At 44.3% G+C, this 21,650-nt stretch overlaps 1 protein-coding gene across 3 annotated transcripts in view; it reads right to left on the bottom strand.

Moving 5' to 3' along the window:
• ZFHX3 (zinc finger homeobox 3) overlaps positions 1-21,650 on the bottom strand; it is a 279,269-nt gene that overhangs the window by 38,717 nt on the left and 218,902 nt on the right. For all 3 annotated transcript variants that reach the window (XM_084644865.1, XM_084644864.1, XM_084644863.1), the window contains one exon: positions 12,428-12,535. In XM_084644865.1, coding sequence (XP_084500991.1) covers positions 12,428-12,535 — 108 coding nt within the window. The remainder of the gene's footprint in view (positions 1-12,427; positions 12,536-21,650) is intronic.

The following is a 21,650-nucleotide window of genomic DNA, read 5'->3' as shown; positions in this document are numbered from 1 at the left end:
GTTATTGCTAGTAGACATCCACCCGAACCTACTGTATGTTAGATCTAAGTACATGAATGATCTTAGGATCAGCCATCATGGAACAGTGTCACAGAGCAGGGGAATTAAGAATTCCTTTACATTCTGGAGAAAGGGGACATGCAGACGGCATCACTCTTGAGCACACCCAGTGATTGACTATAAAGCTTCAAAACAGACTTGGAAAAGAATGTGTATTAATTACCATGTCACACACAGTCAGTCTGACCTATTCATCTGTTATAGAGTAGACGAGGAAAAATGTCCATAAAAAAACAAGTGTCGAAAACCTTCTCTCTCACTTTCTCCAAACCACTGCTCATCCAGCACAAATACCCCTGTGCCACAATTAGGGGCCAAGGAGAGATTCTGCTCAAAGACCAGAGCTCCCCTCAAGAAAACAAATGAAAATGTGATAAATGTCCTGAGCAGGAGGTAATTTGTGCATTGATTTGCTAATCTCAAGGTTTAAAGAAATAAAGAGGTTAGAAGAATACACCTTTCCACAGACAGAGAAAACACGTACCTCACACCCACACCCGAAAGCAGTATGGCCGCAAGGCACTCTGCCCTCCGAAAGCATTTCTGAGAGGCTATTCCGCCAGTGCATATGCCGGGCTGTCCCTGCTTTTCAGCACAGGGGAGACTCTCTCTCTGTTTTAAAGGGGAAGAGGTCACCCAGAGGGGACACTCATGCTTTTCTTTGCTAACCCCAGGCTAACCTTGTGAGGGTCCCAAAGAGCTGACTATGCTTGAGCCCTGTGGAAAGGCCAAAGGCAGCTGCCACCCCCCACCTTTCAACCATCAGACTCTCTTAGCTAAAGTACCACTGACAGCCCCTTCATCTAAACCTCCATCTCCTGACCAGCAACATAATGGAGGAGCCAATTAAATGATTATTAATTCATGCTGCTTTCCGTAAGCCAGAGGTTCTCAACTCCCTGCATTCCGTAAACCAGCTTGCCACCTGCCCTACAAATTTACAGCAGGGTTTTTGCTACCTTGATTGATTATGAAAATACTCTTCATACTAGCTCAGCAACCAGTCTCTGCTACACTTTCAACCCCACTAGAACACTATTTTCGCTGCCTGATAGAAACTACAATTACCCAGTGGGATTGCTGGTCCCCACAGGCCTTTCTCCACAGAGACAGGTTCTTCAGACCTTTTCCTCAAATTTTTCCTGGACCCTGCACTCTGAAATTTTGTACCAAACTCTAACCCTCAGAGTTAAATCTGACTGCCTCTTGTGGAGGATTTTGTAGCGAGAGCTCCTCACGACCGTTTTACTCATTCAGTAGAAAGGTATCCTTACAGCCCCTATTGGTTCTGTCTGGGAGAGCCCATGCTTGGAGAGGTGACGGGATTATTTCATCCCTTTTCATTTCCCTACGCCATAAGGCCTTCACCCTCCTATCTTTAGCAGAGTGGATGAATGGTGAGGCAGCATACTTACACTGGGGAGTGTTCCTCATTGGAGCACACAGAGAAACAGCTTTGGAATCCTGCATACTTTGGTATCAAGTTTCAGGCAGATCTCTCTATCAAAGATTTGCTATTCCAGCAGGAACACACCATTTATAGTAATATAATAGGAATAAATACAAGTCAATAATTCCATTGAGGGATTCTAGTGACATAATAAACCATGAGACTAGACCTTAAGCCGCTCTGAAATGGAATTTCCTTGTCTAATATTGTTGCAGTGCTGCACGTTTGTTCCTTTTTGTGTTAATAGCATATGGTTAGAATGTTTCTTTCTGAAATGCTGTCTGTTTACATTCCCTATTCCCCAAAGGTCCCATTCATCCTAATGGGACGTTGTAGCCATACTAATAGGACTGAATATCGCCTGTTGCTCTACTGGATTTTTTCAAACCCACATTTGATAAATAATAGGATCATACAGTAGATAGAATTAAATACACAGATATTTGCAAATGCACTTTCACACACAGACCTTTGTCTATCTTTTAAAAGTGTGACCCTGAAAATGGTCAAATGGATTTGTTTTTCTATCTTTGAGTTATACATTTCAGTCTGCAGTGAGTCTGAATAGCTGAATTCTTATTAAATATTTATCTTACCGCAGCACGCAAAAGCCCTGAACAGGATAAGGGCCTTTTCTCCTGTACAAACACACAGATGTGGTCCCTGCACCAATGAGCTTACAATATAAGACGACAAGCAAGACACAAATGGTGGGGGACAAGAAGACAATCAATTATATATACATTTTGTAGTGACATCAATAAATACTATCGACTTTCCCCAGCTCCCCGTCAGACTAGCAGTTAAAGGTTGGCTAATTTCCTGTGGGCTTCATAGCAGGAAAAGCCCTGCAGACTATGCTCTATGAAGGTGACACAGTAGGGAGGAATGTGTGAAGAACATAGCTGGCAGACCAGACTGGGTCAGGGTGCAATGTCACAAGAGGCCAGAGCAGAGAAATCAGGACTAGCAGAGATATGAAGGGCCTTGATGGTCAAGATAAGAAGCTTGAAATTGATACAGGGGGATCCAGCAGAAGGATTCAACTACAGGAGTTGCATTGTCAGAGCAATGGGCCAGGACAACAACATGAAGTTAAAAAGACATTTAAGTTGGTGCAGCAGGGTGGCTTGCTTCTTTAAGGGCTAGAGGCCAGGGCTCAGCCATGCCTGGTTATTGAGGAGAGTTAGAAGGGCTCTTGTAGGGAGTACCCTGAGATTAGCAGAGTGGCACCTGCCAGGAAGGGCTGGGAGTAGCCTGCTAATGCAGGGAAGCCCCTGAGATACCCTGAGTTTAGGGGCCTGAAGAGAGAGTCACTGAACTGAAAGCCAGCTCTGAGAAGGAAAGCTGGGGACTCCTCCCCCAGGAGGAGAGAAAGACTGAACTTGGAGTGTGGCCTGAAAGGCCAATGTGTGTCAGAACTAAATAAACTGGACCTCAGAAGAAGAGCATTCAATTACCTTTGGACTGTACCGTGGAGTAAGCCCAATATTTGCTACCTTCCTAATTTGGGCAGGGCTGTCCCATATCTTTAGAGCATATTATTACTGGCATGTACATGAAATCATAGAATCATAGAATATCAGGGTTGGAAGGGACCTCAGGAGGTCATCTAGTCCAACCCCCTGCTCAAAGCAGGACCAATCCCCAACTAAATCATCAGGTCATTGTTTTGCAATGCACAAGTCATGCATATGGGGACATCCCCTAATGTTGTACCTTTTCTTCCTAGCATAATCATTAGTATTAAAGACCATGGGCTCTGCTAAGGGACAATCTTGGTTGCTTTTTTGGGAGAGGTTTACCAAATGAATGGTTGAAAGGAACACAGCACTTGGATTTCAATAATTAGCTGATACAGAGACTCATGCTATCTTAGTTGAAAAATGAATTCAAATGGCTTGGATACAAAAACTCATTTGGACTGAAAACTGGACCAAAGACCATAGAAAAAGTTTAGGGCTAAAAGACAGAGTTTTGAGAAGTGTCCAATGAGGAGTACAGGATCTTTTTTGGGTTCAGTCATTTCTAGTCTGGATGAGGCAGCAAACAGCATGGCTATGCAGCACGTCACAGAAGTGGCTAGAGCGGTCAATAGCGGTGGGGACATAGCATGAATACAAAGAGATCTATAGGGGGTAGAGACATGGACAGAACAGGCAGAGTCTATCTGTAAATTGCTGCTAACGCATCCAGGAGGAAATAAACAAGGAGACTGAGTGGGAAGAAGAATTAGGAGTGTCAAAGACTAGGTCACACCAACATTATAATTGTTCCCCTGTTGAGGGATCCAGTTATAATAAAGATGTCCTCTGAAACAGATAAAACAGTTCAATCTTGCAGTGTAGACAGGCTTAAACTGTTTTAATCATGTTCTCGTTGTATGCTATAAGCCTACAAAATACAACCTGCAACATAGGTCAGTTTTAGCCAAACTACAAGACTAATCTGCGTTTAAAGGACATTGGGGGATGGACTTTCAGTTTTACCTGTGTGTGCTATCATGACAGCAATTGCAGAATAGGACTTTGAGGTTATAATGGATGGCAAAGTAGATAGGTGTTTACAATGTAATATGACACCAGAAGGCCACGGCATTGTGGGCTGCATGCAGAAATGCTCCCTAACTCAGGGAGAGGAGGGGACAGCTCCTCTCTACAGAGCCCTCTTGTGATGGCACTGGGAATGCTGCAGTCAGTTCTGAGTACTGTATCGGCTGAAAGATACTGATAAACTGAGGAAATTCAGAGAACAGCAACAAAACTGATCAGGGGGCTGGAGGGGTTGATTGGAGGGAAAGACTAACAATGCTAAATACATGTGGCTTGGCTAAAGAACTCCCCAGGAAATGAGAGAAAGCTTTGAGCAGGTGGTTGGACTAGATGACCCTTCCAACCCTGATATTCTATGATTCTATGAACTATTTCCAAGAAGGAGGAGGGTTCTACACAGTGGGGGGAGAGGAGTTACTGAAGCTGGGACAGGAGGTGTAACGAGATGTAATGAGAAGGGCAAATTCATGTAAAAAATTCCCTGGCACTGAGCCATTAGAGGCTGAGTCTCTCCCAAGGGCCGGGGAAGGAGTCTCAGCAGAAGAGACACTTCTAAGTACGGCAGACAACGCACTAGACAACGCCATCCTGTAGCAACAATGGAGCCCAGTGCTGGGGCCCTACTGCTCCTCCCAGTCTCTGACTTCTATGACTTTAGGATTCATCAGCAAGACCTTCTAGAGCATTGCCCTGGGCCAGAGAACAGCATCCCCAACAGCAGGTGGACCATATTTCCTTTATGTGAATAATAGAAAGACAAGTAAAATCAGACCTTGGAGATGGCGTCTGGATCCAGAACTACTCTAATGTGTCCTCCTGCCTTTGCCTCTCCTTTCCTCTCCCCAGCTGATTTCTCCCCTTCCTTTACTCTCATGTCACCGAATATCCCGGACAGTAAGTGCTCACCAAAACTACAGATATTAAAAAAGGCAGGGGGGAAGGATGGTAATAGATTTCCGCCAGGATGTGCCTGACCTGGTTTTTCAGTTTCAGTAATTAGAAAGGCAGTGGACCTGTAGGAATTATTCATAAACTGCAGGAGTTGTGCAGTGTACATTTATGTTAAACATGTCAAATCTGATTGAAATCATGCCTGCCAGCACCATCCTCCATAAACACACTTTTCTGCAACAATTTCCCAGCTCTCAGCAGCCCATTAATACCTCCTTTAATAGCAATCTACCAGAAATTCGAATAAGGGATGCTCCATTGCACTAATTGCTCAGGGTTAGGTGAGCATCATGAATTAAAAAAAATGTTTGTTTTTTTTAAACCCTTCAGGCTAGTCCTCCAGAAATATTTCATTTCAATCTATGTTTTAAGTAGAAATTAAAAAACAAACAAACCAAAAAAACACGGGTGTACTGAAGTCCATACAACTGATAATACTAATAAAGTCCTTCATATAGCAGGGTCACTCGAGATTGAGACGTTCTCTGACATTTTATCAACGTCCATATATTTCATGTTTAAAAATAATAAAACAAAACAAAATTCTTTAAGTCCAGAATTGGTTTCCCTGGATATGACTCAGGGCTCTAGGTGGAAACCAATGTGTCTGATATTAAACATTTACATCTAGAATTCATTCATATCTTCATGATTTGAAAATGCAGTCAGGCAACAATTGCGGCTTTTTGCTCATTTGTGATGAATCTGAAGTTAATCATGAAAACATGATTTATTCTTTGCTCAGAGGCTGAGATTTGGGAATTGTCATTCTTGTTTGGCACTAAAATTGGAAGAACTCGAACATAAGACTGACAGGTAGGAAGAACCTCCAGCACCACTCATGTTGCATCTCTTGAATGTGCAGAAGCTATTTAATCCTACTACTGTAATGAAAATGAAAAGCAAACAAGCCCAGTCCAGGAACAGGAAACATTAGTAATGTGCTTCTAAACCAATAAATAATTGATTTTAAAAAAGCACAAACATTCTGAACTCCTATGAAAAGCTAGTGATTGTTCAGAGCCATTGGCCATGCTCTGGGGTCTGCCATACACACAAAACATTTGGACTAGTGAGTGCAAAAATGACAGAGCTTTTTTTGTGCAATGTAATGAAAACTCATTTGTAATTTCATTGTGGCCCATTTTATGACCCCAGAATTTTGCTTTTTGCCAAAACTTCTAGAAATGACTGGATTCATATTATAGAATATCAGGGTTGGAAGGGACCTCAGGAGGTCATCTAGTCCAACCCCCTGCTCAAAGCAGGACCAATCCCCAACTAAACCATCCCAGCCAGGGCTTTGTCAAACCTGACCTTAAAAATATTTAAGAAAGGAGATTCTACCACCTCCCTAGGTAACGCATTCCAGTGTTTCACCACCCTCCTAGTGAAAACGTTTTTCCTAATATCCAACCTAAATCTCCCCCACTGCAACTTGAGACCATTACTCCTCGTTCTGTCATCAGCTACCACTGAGAACAGTCTAGAGCCATCCTCTTTGGAACCCCCTTTCAGGGAGTTGAAAGCAGCTATCAAATCATAGAATATCAGGGTTGGAAGGGACCCCAGAAGGTCATCTAGTCCAACCCCCTGCTCGAAGCAGGACCAATTCCCAGTTAAATCATCCCAGCCAGGGCTTTGTCAAGCCTGACCTTATAAACCTCTAAGAAAGGAGATTCTATCACCTCCCTAGGTAACACATTCCAGTGTTTCGCCACCCTCATAGTGAAAAAGTTTTTCCTAATATCCAATCTAAACCTCCCCCACTGCAACTTGAGACCATTACTCCTCGTTCTGTCATCTGCTACCATTGAGAACAGTCTAGAGCCATCCTGTTTGGAACCCCCTTTCAGGTAGTTGAAAGCAGCTATCAAATCCCCCCTCATTCTTCTCTTCCGTAGACTAAACATCCCCAGTTCCCTCAGCCTCTCCTCATAAGTCATGTGTTCCAGCCTGCTAATAATTTTTGTTGCCCTCTGCTGGACTCTCTCCAATTTTTCCACATCCTTCTTGTAGTGTGGGGCCCAAAACTGGACACAGTACTCCAGATGAGGCCTCACCAGTGTCGAATAGAGGGGAACGATCACGTCCCTCGATCTGCTGGCAATGCCACTACATATACATCCCAAAATGCCATTGGCCTTCTTGGCAACAAGGACACACTGTTGACTCATATCCAGCTTCTCATCCACTGTAACCCCTAGGTCCTTTTCTGCAGAACTGCTGCCGAGCCACTCGGTCCCTAGTCTGTAGCGGTGCATGGGATTCTTCCGTCCTAAGTGCAGAACTCTGCACTTGTCCTTGTTGAACCTCATCAGATTTCTTTTGGCCCAATCCTCTAATTTGTCTAGGGCCCTCTGTATCCTAACCCTACCCTCCAGCGTATCTACCTCTCCTCCCAGTTTAGCGTCATCTGCAAACTTGCTGAGGGTGCCATGCACACCATCCTCCAGATCATTTATGAAGATACTGAACAAAACCGGCCCCAGGACCGACCCTTGGGGCACTCCACTTGATACCGGCTGCCAACTAGACATGGAGCCATTGATCACTACCTGCTGAGCCCGACAATCTAGCCAACTTTCTATCCACCTTCTATCCACCATTCATCCAGCCCATACTACTTTAACTTGCTGGCAAGAATACTGTGGGAGACTGACTCAAAAGCTTTGCTAAAGTCAAGGAACAACACGTCCACGGCTTTCCCCTCATCCACATCAAAATATGCAAAAATTCTAAATTTTGTATTTTGATTTGAAAACTCATCATTATGCACAAAAGATTTTGATTTTTTTTTTTTGGGTGGGGGAGAATGTTACTTGAACATGGGACAAGAATAATTTGTTCTATTTACAAATTTTAAAAAAAGACAATTTTCCAGACTTGTTTTGAAACTGGAAATTTTTTTATAAATTTGCCATGAAACAGAGAAACCTAAAGTGCTGAGTCTTTTCCATTTCATCGCAAATATCTTACAAAGGTTTCATGCTGGCACAACATGCTGAGTGGTCAAAGGCAGCCAGCTGCAGTGTTCACGGACACTTTTCACTCTGCTCCAGCAATAAAACGAATAATGGTTATAAGTTACACAGCAGCTGTTCATCAGAGGATCTCACAGTGCTTTACTAAGGTGGGTAATTATTCAGTCTAGAGGTGGGAAACTGAGGCACAAAAAGGTTAAGTAAATTCTGAAGAGTCACATAATGAGTCGATGGAGTTCCTACTCTCCCCCTCAAAAGCTCTTCCTATTCCCTCCTTTCTCAATCACCGTGGATAACACCACCATACTGTCTGTCACTCAGGCCTGTAAGAAAGGCATCATCTCCTCTAGGTCTTCACATTTAGGCTGTATCTAAATCTTGCCGATTCTAAGATACCGCCCCTTCCTATCTATTCATATGGCTACAGAATCTCACCCAAGCTGTCATTATCTCACATCTCAATGCAACATCCTTCTTTCTGGCCTTGAGAATGCAGTCTTGCTCTGCTCAGATCCAGAACACAGCTACAGAGGTCATTTTCCTAGTCTGTTGCTTTGACCATGTCACTCCTCTACTTGCATCCCTCCTCCTCCTTCTTCTCTATGGCATCAAACATTAGCTACTTATCTTCAGTTTCAAGTCCCTTCATTACCTGTCCTCACCCAACCTATCATCTCTCATTATCAAAAGGTGGATGCCTGCCTTGGATTAGATCATGCTGTCAGCCTGCCTTGTCCACTTGTTAAATTTTTAAACAAGCACCGTCACTCTTTTGCTGCCCTTCATTCTTAGAAGAAGTTCTCTGTAAACGTCCGGAAAGCGATGTCTTAATCAGCCTTCAAATCCCTCCTCTAAACCCTCCTTTGCCATGATGCCTTGAAAAGAGCTTGACAGTGGTTACGCTGCCAGTGTGCTGAAATCACAGCTGAACAATCTTGTCTCATTGTTTCCTTGTATTCCCACATCCATCTGCATCTATCTGTTGTCTCCTGTCTTACACTTAGACCGTAAGCTCACTGGAGCAGGGACTGTGTTTGTACAGTGCCTAGCTCAGTGGGGTCCTGTGCACGACTACAGCTTCGGGGTGCTACCATAATACAAATAAGTAAATAAATAAATAATCAATCAGGAACAGAAGCAGAGTCTCTTGATTTTCAGGCCAAACCCATGTTCACTGGCTTGCAAGTGCTTGAACCTGCATTTCCTCCTTGCCCTGATCTTCCATTGCCTTCAAGGGGATTCTGGAAGCAGAATGGACTAAGATGTAAAATTACAATTGCTCTGTTCACCTACAGAGACAAGGTGGGTGAAGCGATATCTTTTACTGGACCAACTTCTGTTGGTGCAAGGGACAAGCTTTGGAGCCACACAGAGCTCACCCACCTTGTCCGGCTAATATCCTGGGACAACATGGCTACAACCACACTGCTACGCTGCTCCAGTAAGTAAGAAAAGGTTTCAGTGTTTCTCTGGTTTGAATAATGTGGGGTATTTTTATTACATGTACAAAATTAGGGCCCCAGTTCAACAAAGCATTTAAGCATGTTCTTAAATCTCACTAAACTCAGTGTCCCTGACCTTGCTACAGTCTCTGGCCAGAGCCAGAGCCCCACTGAGTTCCTGGGGCTCTGTGGAAGCACAGGGACTGGCCTATGTAGAGCCAGTTATAGCGGTGAGGCCTAACACAGTAGAGCTTATTTCCTTTTAGAGAACTTTTACACTAAGCAAAGCTTAGAGGTGCTATACATTGGTTTTAGTATTTATTGTTTACATGGCACTTACACTGAACATGGGCTACAAATTTCACAGGAAAATGATAATACAAGGAGCCTTAAAAGTTTAAGTCCAACATTTAGATTTTGTGCGTGGAAAAAAAAGTTTTACATGACTTCAATTTTTTCACATGATTTCTTAAACATATAACTGAAAACTATCTAAAAATTTAAACTTTCTCCGGCAGTGCTACGAATACCAGTGCGCCAGCACCGTGAGATAATTTCGAATATATTAACATTTACAAATAGTTCAAGTAGTCTTTTCAATGTGCTTCCCTTGCATTTGTTGATACTGAATTTCATTCACCTTCAATCTTGCTGCCCAGGTTGATGATGATTAATTATTTGTATTGTGGTTGTGTTTTGGGGGCTCTAACCAGCGGGCAGGGTCCCATTGTACTACTCACTGTACAAATACTTAGCAACAGGATTGTCCCTGCCCCTCAGAGCTTACAGTTTAAGTAGGTCCCTTCTGAAGTTCCTCACAGTCTTCTCTAGCCTACCTAACTTTCTGTCACCTGCACATTTGCCACCTGACCCTTGACCCCATTTTCCTGTTCTCAATAAATCAGACAACACTGTCTTAGTATGGAACTCCACTGTTAACCTTTTGCCATGGTGAAAACTAATCGTTTATTTCTTCTTTTTGTTGTATTTTAGTCAGTTTCTAATCCATGCCAGACTTATCTCTCTCCCTGGAGATACACAGCCTCGCAGGAGGGGCTTTGGAAAAGGACTGTCATCAGTTGGGTCTCCTTCATGCACCATTTTGTTCAAGCTGAGGGAGACGAAGGAGGAGGACTGCATACAACAGATTCACAAACATTTCTGCATGCTCGTTGAGGCTTGTCTAGACTTGGAAAATGAGTCGTAATCTGTTAAAACAAAACCTATTTTCCCAGTCTTGACGTGTCCTTCGAAAGTGAAAGAATCAAAACTGTTCCTGGAGGTGAAAGCAGAGATCGTAATACCCCACCACAGTAAGACTGTATGCACTGCAGAGACCTGTGGCCTTCAGTTGTGGTTCATTGAGAAGCAGCTGTAAACAGGATGGGAACTATACTGGAGATGGCAGCCTGCAGAAGAGCTATGTGCTCTCTCTCTGTGCTGGCCATGAAAGACAGAGTAAATGGGGCCAAACATCTGTATTTCTCTTTGGCTACCTTGAGGAAGGGGAACATTTTAGATCAGCAGCATAAATAACCCTAAGGGGGAATCGCTGGGTTCCTCTCTGTTTGCCAGGAAAGAGAGCCAGAACTGCTCAGACTTGGATGCTGGGAAATGAGAATCCCTCTCAATTCCCCTACCTGCAAGTAAACAGAATGGTCAGCACAACCATGCTGCCAAGGGGAACTGCTACCTGCCTGCTAAGAGGACAAACCTGAAATTGTTTTCTGCCCAAAGGCAAAAAGGATTTAAAAAAAATGTTTCTTTAGTGGGTCAGTGACCCTATTCCCGGGAGTGGCAGTGACCCTCAAACTGCTTATTTCTCCATTTCTAATGAGCACAGATTTTCCAAAGAGAGACATTTTTGACTTCTCACAAGCAAAAATACATCTATTTTCAATTGTGGTGTCAAAATTTTGTACAACTCTAGCAAAAAGTAAACAAGCAGGAAGTCTACATAATGCCTTGTCCTGCCATGAGTGCTGGGGACTGGACCGGACCACCTCCTGAGGTCCCTTCCAGTCCTATGATTCTATGAAATGGCCAGATTGCAGGCTCTTCGGGGCAGGGGGAGTCTCACTGTTATGTCTGCACAGTGCATGTCTACACTGCGATAAAGATCCACAACACAGCTGCGGCTGGCCCGAGTCAGCTGACGGGCTCACAGGGCTCAGGCTGGGGGCTATAAAACTGCCGTGTAGATGTTGGGCTCAGGCTGCAGTCCAAGCTCTGGGACCCCATGCGGGGGGGGAGAGTCTCAGAGCCCGGACTCCAGCCTGAGCCTGAACAATTTTACAGCCCCGCAGCCTGAGCCTTGTGTGCCCAAGTCAGCTGACTTGGCCAGTCGCGGATCTTTTACTGCAGTACAGACGTACCCGGGGGACACTGCAATACAAATAGTAAATGGTGAGAAAACAAACGAATGTACTGTTGGTCTCACGAACAAAGTGTTAGTGACAGGAGTGCTGTGAGCATGACTTCTTATGCCATGTTGATGGTGTCACCTGAATAGACCTTTCAAGCAAAGCAACAGTTTGCTTTACCTGTAACTTTCTGTTTTCCCCTGTCTTTCCTGCTAATTTGCAGAATGACCGCGTAACTCACCATTTTCGTGACCTCCTTTCCCATCATGCTATGTCTCTAGAAAACACTTCGGGATAGGGACTCTCTCATAACTGTTTGTAAAGCCTAGCACGCTTTTGGGCACTGAATTAGTAACTTCAGGCAGGAGGAGGCGGCTGGAAGGGGACATATTTTCAACAAAAAAATGAACGAGGAAGGTTAATGGATGGAAGTTGAAATATCTGTTTGAAAATTTTATGGAGTTTGTAAGTCCTTCTTCAAATAAAATCAAATGGAAGAAATATGAAGGCCCAGATTTACAGAGCTGAACAAGGCATCAGCTGAGGTGCCCTTATAAGCCATGCTAACCATCTATCTATCCTCAAGGCTAGCTGGACTTGGGATAGGAATGAAAGCAAAACCCACCTGTCCATTTGTTTTGGTCCTTGTCACCTCCACTCTCTTGCTCTTTAGTAGGCTCTTCTGGATCAGCTGGTGTCTCATTCAGCCCTTCCACATCTTCAACTGACTCTTCTGAAATGTAAGAAGCAAAGGGGAAAAAAATAAAAGCAGAAGTAGAGAAACAGGAGTGAGTCTCTCACTCAAAGAGCTCGGCAGCAGCTAATTTTGTGATGTATATATAGAACTGGGCTTCCAGTGGTTCCGATTCCCCTCTCCCAGGACTGCTTTGTGACAAGAACTTACCGAAGGACCTGGCTAAACTGACAGATGCTGGGTTGAGTTCCCTCACATTCATCAACTAGGATTGCTTGGTTATTTTCTATGGTGTCTGGGGGTCCTCAGAACCTACAGTGCTAGTAGTTTCTTGCCTGGTCAGTTCAAGCTACTCTGCTGAGGACCAATCTCAAATAGATTTCCACCTACCCATATTTCAGACTGCAAGCACAGAACTGTTTGGGACATTCCAAGAAACAAACACACGCAGTCTCAAGGCTGGATGTAATGTCAGTAGAGCTCAAAGAACAGTGAAATTCTAGCAACAGGAAAAGGAGTGCTGTCGTCACTAATTCGCTTTCCAGGGATGTCCTGTTCTCTGTAACTGGGAAGATTCTGTGTCTGACAGACAGGGCTGTCTACCTATGACACACCTGGCAGAATGCACTTTGCAGTTTCAACATTCCCAGTCCTGGATGTGGCTGGAACTTTTCTGCCAACAACCTGACCTTTGTATATCCCACAAGATCCCGTCAGGTGGGAACTACTCACAGTTACCCAACACTAATCACCGCAGAGAAAACATACAAGGACTATTTCCAGGAACAGTCACTTCTCTAGGCAACAGGCTGCAGCACTTCACATGGTGAAAAGAAACCTGCTGCCTGAGTGAAGGAGAAACTTAAGAAAAGCAAGAGTCCCTAGGGAAACATACCATGTGGGGAAGTGAAATGAGGACCCTGCCCCTCCTATGCTGTTCATACCCACTGACAAAATTCCAGCAAGGTCATTTATGAACCAAAAATGATCCCCAAGTCCAAAGAGAATTCCTTTTAAGGAAATAGTACAATCCTTGCTTCTCCATGCACATATAATCTGAGAAGAGGCAATTGCTGAAACAAACTGGAGGATATGGAGACACGTGCACCATCTTTTCTAGGTCCAGCCGTGCTTGGCTATCTTGCTTTTATTTATACAGACTTTCAACAAGATTGTCCAACAACTGGATCATAAAGTTAGTTTTGAGATATTTCTTAAAGCAACAGTTCAATTAGTTTCTAGCCAAGCTCCCCTGTTCTCTACACACATCCTTACCTGCCCTTTAAATACACACACACAGTCCATCAGACACTAGGGGAATGGGAGCCATAAAAGCAGGTATTAATCCACAACAGAGCAAGACTTCATCAAGAGAACGCTAAGCACTGACAGGCCCACGTCGAATACGAAAAAACTGGGACTTCAGACATGCACAACTTTGTCAGAAACTGTCCCCATCCCACAGAACCCAAACAAGCTAGTGAGAAATGGCAACCTTTCCAATGGCTTTAGCGAAGAGGAACAGACTCACTAAGGCTTTGTCTACACTACACAGCTTTTAGCGACCGTGTCAACACAGCCATGTCGCTAAAAGTCAGGCAGTGTAGTTGCTGTTTGTCAGCACTTTTGCCAACAAAATCCTTCCACCCTTAACGAGCAGCATTCATCGTTGACAGGAGAGCGCTCCTGCTGACAACGCACTGTTTATACTGACTCTTGCCATGGCAAAACTTTTGTATTTGGCGGGGTGGGAGGGGAGCACCTTTTGTCGCTCAACTGCCAGTGTAGACATAGCGTAAGAGAGAACAGTCTGAGGGCTTGTCTACACAAACAATTAGTTTGCAGCAAGTTGGAGTGTGAAGCTTGCCGCAGACTAGCTGTCTGTCTGGACCCTACTGATGCACACTAGCAGTTCATTAACGTGCTTTGATCTAGTCCTATTTGACACAGCAGGTTCACAAGAATACTTGGCCGGTGGCAGGCTACACAAGGCAGATTCACATCCTTGTTTGCAGTGAACTAAATGCTCATGTAGACAAGCTTTACCACCAACAGAAAAGGGAATAAACTGTGACATTAGATTGAGGGGATGACAAGCGAACATGCTCTTTTTGCATGTCTAACAATTTTTTCCAGTCAATCAAAAAAGAAAGTGAATGTTGGCAGGACAATTAGGCTCATTAAGGAGGAATTCTACCACCGCTTTGGTAAGGAGTCTCATGGATGAGTTCACAGTACCTCCTCCAGTAAAAGCTGGGTCAATCACTAGAGCCTGAGGATCACTCACCCTGTAAACGGAAGGTTACCATTAGGGAAACGAGCCACCATACAAGCAACATAAGCTTACAGGAATGGAATGGTTCACATGCAGCTTTCACCAGCTCTGTCAGAAGTACATTAGTAGCCACTGGCAAAGGGGGCTTTTTAACAAGGGCTTTCAAAATTGACTCTGACAAGGGGTTGACTTGGGCGTGACTGCTCCACACTGGGAACTTTCTCTACTTGGCACTCTAGGCGCTGCTGGCCAAACACAAGCCATTTGCTTGAAGGTACAGGATGCAATTTTCACAGACTTCTATATGACTTAGCCCAAGTTCCATCGACTTCCAATGGGGACCCAGGCTTGTAAGTGGCTATGGTTCTTCTGAAAATGGGACTGAGGTGCTTTGGAAAATGCTCCCCTGAGGCCGATGGATAGAAGGGGTAGCCCATGATGTCTAACAGGGAGCGTGGCTCATAATCTACCTCACTACCACCGCTCTGCAGGTCAAAATTCTTTAGAGCTGTGAGAGTTGCAGGGGTCTTGTGCTGGGAAGCTCAGATTCCCAGTGTCAAATGCCTGGTGGATGGTATCCTTCGACAAAGACATTTTTCAGTGATATGCAGAAAATTACAATACTACAAATTACTGATGCAGAAACTGTCCCCTTGTGGGCTGAGCAGCAGTGAGTTTGCTGGAGGGAAGAACTGTGGAATCAGCATTTGGATTCATAGTTGGGAACTGAAATTCCATAATTCCCCTCACTTCAGGGAAAAATTGAGAAAAATTCATCTCTTTGTTACTGCCTAAGAGAAGCTGTAAGCCAAGGTGTGGAGAAGGTTTCTGTTTAACTGGGGAAGCAGGGCTAAAAAGCAGGAGTTAAAAAGTTAACTGATTTTATGGTCTTCGTTAAAAAAATATTTGAATATCAAGTCTTTGCTTTTTTCTATCCCAAATTAACATTCTCCATAGTGACTGGTTCCAAGACACTCCAGTGATACATAAACTAGAATTGCTTAACTAGACAGACAAGGAAATAGCCTAGAATCCTCCTGGTAAAATACAATGTGCACTTCCTCTCAGCTCCTCAAAGCACTTTAAGAAGGTGGGCAAAGCATCCCCAGCCCCATTTCACAGAACAGAAAACTTGAGGCACAGATAAGGTTGGTGACTTGCTCAAGGTTAAACAGGGGGACCAGTGACAAACCTTTGTCATGACCTTTGTGACTTTGTCCTCACCCACACTTATTTCATATTTGGGGACAATATATACCTTCAAGTCAGCAGCACTGTTATGGGTACCCGCATGGCCCCACAGTATGCCAACATTTTTATGGCTGACTTAGAACAACGCTTTCTCAGCTCTCATCCCCTAATGCCCCTACTCTACTTGTGCTACATAGATGACGTCTTCATCATCTGGACTCATGGCAAAGAAGCCCTTGAGGAATTCCACCATGATTTCAACAATTTCCATCCCACCATCAACCGCAGCCTGGACCAGTCCACACAAGAGATCCATTTCCTGGACACTACAGTGCTAATAAGTGATGGCCACATACACACCACCCTATACGGAAACCTACTGACAGCTATGCCTACCTACATGCCTCCAGCTTCCATCCAGACCATACCACACGATCCTTTGTCTACAGCCAAGCTCTAAGATACAACCACATTTGCTCCAATCCCTCAGACAGAGACAAACACCTACAAGATCTCTATCAAGCATTCTTAAAACTACAATACCCACCTCTGAAGTGAAAAAAAAAAAAAAAGATTGACAGAGCCAGAAGAGTACCCAGAAGTCATCTACTACAGGACAGGCCCAACAAAGAAAATAACAGAACGCCACTAGCCATCACCTTCAACCCCCAACTAAAACCTCTCCAGCGCATCATCAAAGATTTACAACCTATCCTGAAAAATGATCCCTCACTCTCACAGATCTTGGGAGACAGACCAGATCTCGCTGACAGACAGCTCCCAACCTGCAACCACACACCACCCAGGAACCTATCCTTGCAACAAAGCCCGATGCCAACTCTGTGCACATATTTATTCAAGTGACACCATCATAGGACCTAATCACATTAGCCATGCCATCAGGTTCTCGTTCACCTGCACATCTACCAAGGTGATCTATGCCATCATGTGCCAGCAATGCCCCTCTGCCATGCACACTGGCCAAACCAGACAGTCTCTATGCAAAAGAATAAATGGACACAGATCTGACATCAGAAGTCATAACATTCAAAAACCAGTAGGAGAACACTTCAACCTCTCTGGCTACTCAGTAAAAGATTTAAGGGTAGCAATTTTGCAACAGAAAAGCTTCAAAAACAGACTCCAAGGAGAAACTGCTGAGCTTGAATTAATATGCAAACTAGATCCCATTAACTTGGAGTGGCTGGGTCATTCCACATATTGAATCTATTTCCCCATGTTAAGTATCCTCACACCTTCTTGTCAGCTGTCTACATGGGCCATCTTGACTATTACTGTAAAAGTTTTTTTCTCCTGCTGATAATAGCTCATCTTAACTAATTAGCCTCTCACAGTTTGTATGGTAACTTCCAACTTATCTGTATGTGTGTGTGTGTGTATATATTTATCTATCTATCTAACTATATGTTCCATTCTATGCATCCGATGAAATGGGCTGTAGCCCACGAAAGCTTAAAGTGCCACAAGTACTCCTGTTCTTTTTGCGGATACAGACTAACACGGCTGCTACTCTAAAAACCTAAAGCTTTCCTCAGCTACAATGAAGCTGCAACATCCTCCGTAGCTAACAAAGATAAGCCTGATGTGCAGAGCCTTCATGCAGTTCCACCTGTGACCTAAAGGTGTCACCATCTGCATGGAGAGGAGGAAGGGGTAGCCAGCCGCTGGGTTCAGACACTGTCTGGGCTGCCTAACCTGAGCATGTGGAAATAATATATGTCTTCAAGTGAACCGTCTGGTTCTGGGGAAATAAAATAGGACATTCATAAGCAGTTACACCATCTGTCTTTATACCACCACCACCACCATCAAGGGGGAAAAAAAGAGCTCAGAGCTCTTTAAATGGATGAAAGCCTAGGCTGACAGTAACTGGGAAAATGTGAGCTATGAATAACTATAAAGGTAGAAAAATGATTAAAAAGCAAGGATACAAACAGCAAATTCCTCTCCCCTTCTCAGTGCCCAGCCCCACTGACATGAAGGCAGTTCATTTTATTGCTCAGCTACTTAAAAAGAAAGCCACCAGACAGTAATGTGTAGTAGGAATTCACCAAGCCCCTGTCACTGGAAAGCTTGCTCTTCTGAGACCCAAATCATGTCTGCTTCCTGGATCAGACAGCTCTGGATGAGGCAGAGGGAACGGGATGAGGTTGCAGAACTGATTTTCCTTCTCACAGAACAGAATTTTTGTGAAGGTTGGTTGCTTTTAAATAGGAGAGGTGGTGGATAAAACACTGAAGGATATATTCTTCCATTTGCTGGCACAAGCCTCTCCAGGACCCCTGGTGGCTCATTTGGTTCCCTGCACAGACTGAGGCAGCCCTGACCACTGTCTTAACGTGGCTCCCCTGTTGGAATGACCCCTATGGACAAAGCAGGGGTGCAGAATCACTGAAGCATAAGAATGCTCCTGTCTTGTCTCTTCCCATCCATGACACAGCCCCTCCCCTCCTTCAGCCCACCCTGGAATGCTCCTTGCACAGGGACATTCCAGCAACGGTGGAGCTGAGATCTACTACTCTAGTAGGACTTGGGGCACCTTAGAGACTAACCAATTTATTTGAGGATCCGATGAAGTGAGCTGTAGCTCACGAAAGCTTATGCTCCAATAAATTGGTTAGTCTCTAAGGTGCCACAAGTCCTCCTTTTCTTTTTGCGGATACAGACTAACACGGCTGCTACTCTGAAACCTACTCTAGTAGTATAGCCCAGGGGTAAAAGAACAGGTTCACAGCTCCCCACAGCCCCTTTCCATCTAGTATTTTCAGAAGTGTAGATACCAGATCTATATGTTGGGTAGTTACCACAGGCTTCAGGGGATGAGCTGATCATTTGGACAGTCAGGATGGAGATTCCCTCAGTTTCCCGTGCAGCACTTCGTAACTAGCTACTAGATGCACTACTGTTGGGTTTTTCGCCTTCCTCTGGAGCAGGCGGACTGTAGGCCAAATCCAGACCACCAGACACTTTTGAATAGACCCCAAAATCCTTTTATTTACTTATTATTGTTATATTTTATTATTTTCTCGAGTCTGGATCTTGACTATACCTTGACTGAGAAATTTGGACCTTGACAAAAAAATAATTGACAACCTCTGTCTGAAATATCAGGAATTGGCCACTAGCAGAGTTAAGATATTAGACCAGAGTTAAGACCAATGATTTGATCCAGTTTTTAGTGTCAAGGTGTCTCCTTTCAACAGAGAAAAGAGCAAACCCCCAAATGTCAACGTAAAAAAGAAACAGGGTCTTTCCTCCTTGCCAAGCACCTATTTCAAAATTCTCTCTCTGATGAGGTCTCTGGATCTGGAGTGCCCAAGTGACTGTTCCAACAGCTATTCTCAGAGACGGAAGAGAACCTCCTGTAAACTTTTGAGTCAGGGCTTTTGCATCCTTCTTTCCTCTTGCATTTCATGGGGCATATTACTGAACGAACAAGGCCAGTTACATGACTAATGGGGAGGGGGCTGCTCTTAAGAACGGCCACACTGGGTCAGACCAAGGGTCCATCTAGCCCAGTGTCCTGTCTTCCGACAGTGGCCAATGCCAGGTGCCCCAGGGGAAATGAACAGAACAGGCAGTCATCAAGTGATCCATCCCTAGTTGTCCACTCCCAGCTTCTTCCCTCACCCCCTTTCTCTTGAACTCTCACGTGCAGTAACACTGAAGGGTTTCTGATGTGTAATTTCCTTTCATTAGAATTGGCTAGAATATCCTCATGTCAGATTGTACTTATGCTATAGTCACACTTCAATGGCAAGACAGAGCTGACCCTTCTGCTGAGCTCAGCTGGCCAATGGGAGAGCCCTGCAGCTGAGGGGAATGCTCATCCTCCTCTAGGGCAAGAGTGTCCAGTGCCAAACCACTAAAGACAGCCGATCCTCTGATTAGTTAGGGGCAAAAGTCCCTGTAAAAACAATGAAGGCACTTGTGTCACCTTATACTATAGCAAGTACTCGCCACACTTGGTGTCCATTCCCATCCGCTACTTTCACATGTTCACAACTTTCTGATGCACCTAAAGCTTGAGCAAAATCTCACTGGTCACTGTGTGCTTAAAGCACTCTCCTACATTCTTTCACTTGGAAAAAAAAAACAAAAAAACCCAAACCCTTGTCCCATTTCCCCTCACGCTTATAACTCAAAAACAGCTCGACTTTGAGCCTTCAGTCATGGCCATGCAGATCTCTGAGAGAAAACTGTGTCTTTGCTGAGTATCTGAAGAGTCAGTAACATTTTAAGCGGGAGACATCTGCTCAGTTTGTTAGTCTAATTGAGTCCCACCCACTTTGTGACTAGAAAGAACAGGAGTACTTGTGGCACCTTAGAGACTAACCAATTTATTTGAGCATGAGCTTTCGTGAGCTACAGCTCACTTCATCGGATGCATACTGTGGAAACTGCAGAAGACATTATATACACAGAGACCATGAAACAATACCTCCTCCCACCCCACTCTCCTGCTGGTAATACCTTATCTAAAGTGATCACTCTCCTTACAATGTGTATGATAATCAAGGTAGGCCATTTCCAGCTGGATTATCATACACATTGTAAAGAGAGTGGTCACTTTGGATGGGCTATTACCAGCAGGAGAGTGAGTTTGTGTGTGGGGGGCGGAGGGTGAGAAAACCTGGATTTGTGCTGGAAATGGCCCAACTTGATTATCATACACATTGTAAGGAGAGTGATCACTTTAGATAAGCTATTACCAGCAGGAGAGTGGGGTGGGAGGGGGTATTGTTTCATGGTCTGTGTATATAATGTCTTCTGCAGTTTCCAGTTTGCATCCGATGAAGCGAGCTGTAGCTCACGAAAGCTCATGCTCAAATAAATTGGTTAGTCTCTAAGGTGCCCCAAGTCCTCCTTTTCTTCTTGCGGATACAGACTAACACGGCTGCTACTCTGAAACCTGTCTTTGTGACTAGAGAGCATGCACCCTGTGCAGGAGACACAGGGGACGCTGTGCCGCGTGAGGTAGTTCACCTGCAGCACTGCATTCGGGAACCTCTGTGTGTCTGAGAGAAACTCTATGCTGATCCTCTCATTTACAGGAGCAGAGCAGGGTGTGCTGAATCCAGGATGACAGAGCCATCCCAGGGAGTGCTCTTTAATCTGCAGTGTGGGGCCTTAACGAATAGCATTGAGGGGCTATAGCTGCTATTCCTGTGCATTAGCTGGAGTAGAGGGCATGGGGAGGGTATAGCTGTGCTGTGGCCCCAGCCTGCAAAGCGGATTTCCCCAAGCTCTGTACATGTCAGGGTTTATGAAAGTTAAGTGAATTTCACCCTTCCTAGGCAGAGGAACTGGGCAGACTCAGGGGCTGCTGCTAAGCAATTTGCATGAGAGAGATTGAGTCTCACTGAAACACAAACAATAAAATCCTGCCATGAGCCCCACTGCCTTAACACTATCCAAGAGGTACCCAGTGCACACTGGGTGCTATATAAATAAATATACTTGGAACAATTTTATAAATCCCTGAGAATGGGCTTATACCAAGAGCAGTAATTACCGGGTGGCAGGAACGCTAGGAAATCTGCTATTCAGAATTTTGAAATCCACCCCAGTGCTAATTCCCAGGATGGGTCTTTTCTTCCTTAGCAAATAAATCGTTTTGGACAACGGCATTTCCTTTTAATTTGAAATTAAACTATTCACTAAAGA

The sequence above is a fragment of the Lepidochelys olivacea genome, assembly GCF_965140295.1.
Source record: "Lepidochelys olivacea isolate rLepOli2 genome assembly, chromosome: 12".
NCBI classification, from domain to species: Eukaryota; Metazoa; Chordata; order Testudines; family Cheloniidae; genus Lepidochelys; species Lepidochelys olivacea.
Note: the sequence above shows the minus strand (reverse complement) of the source record. Positions and strands in the feature narration are given on the sequence as shown.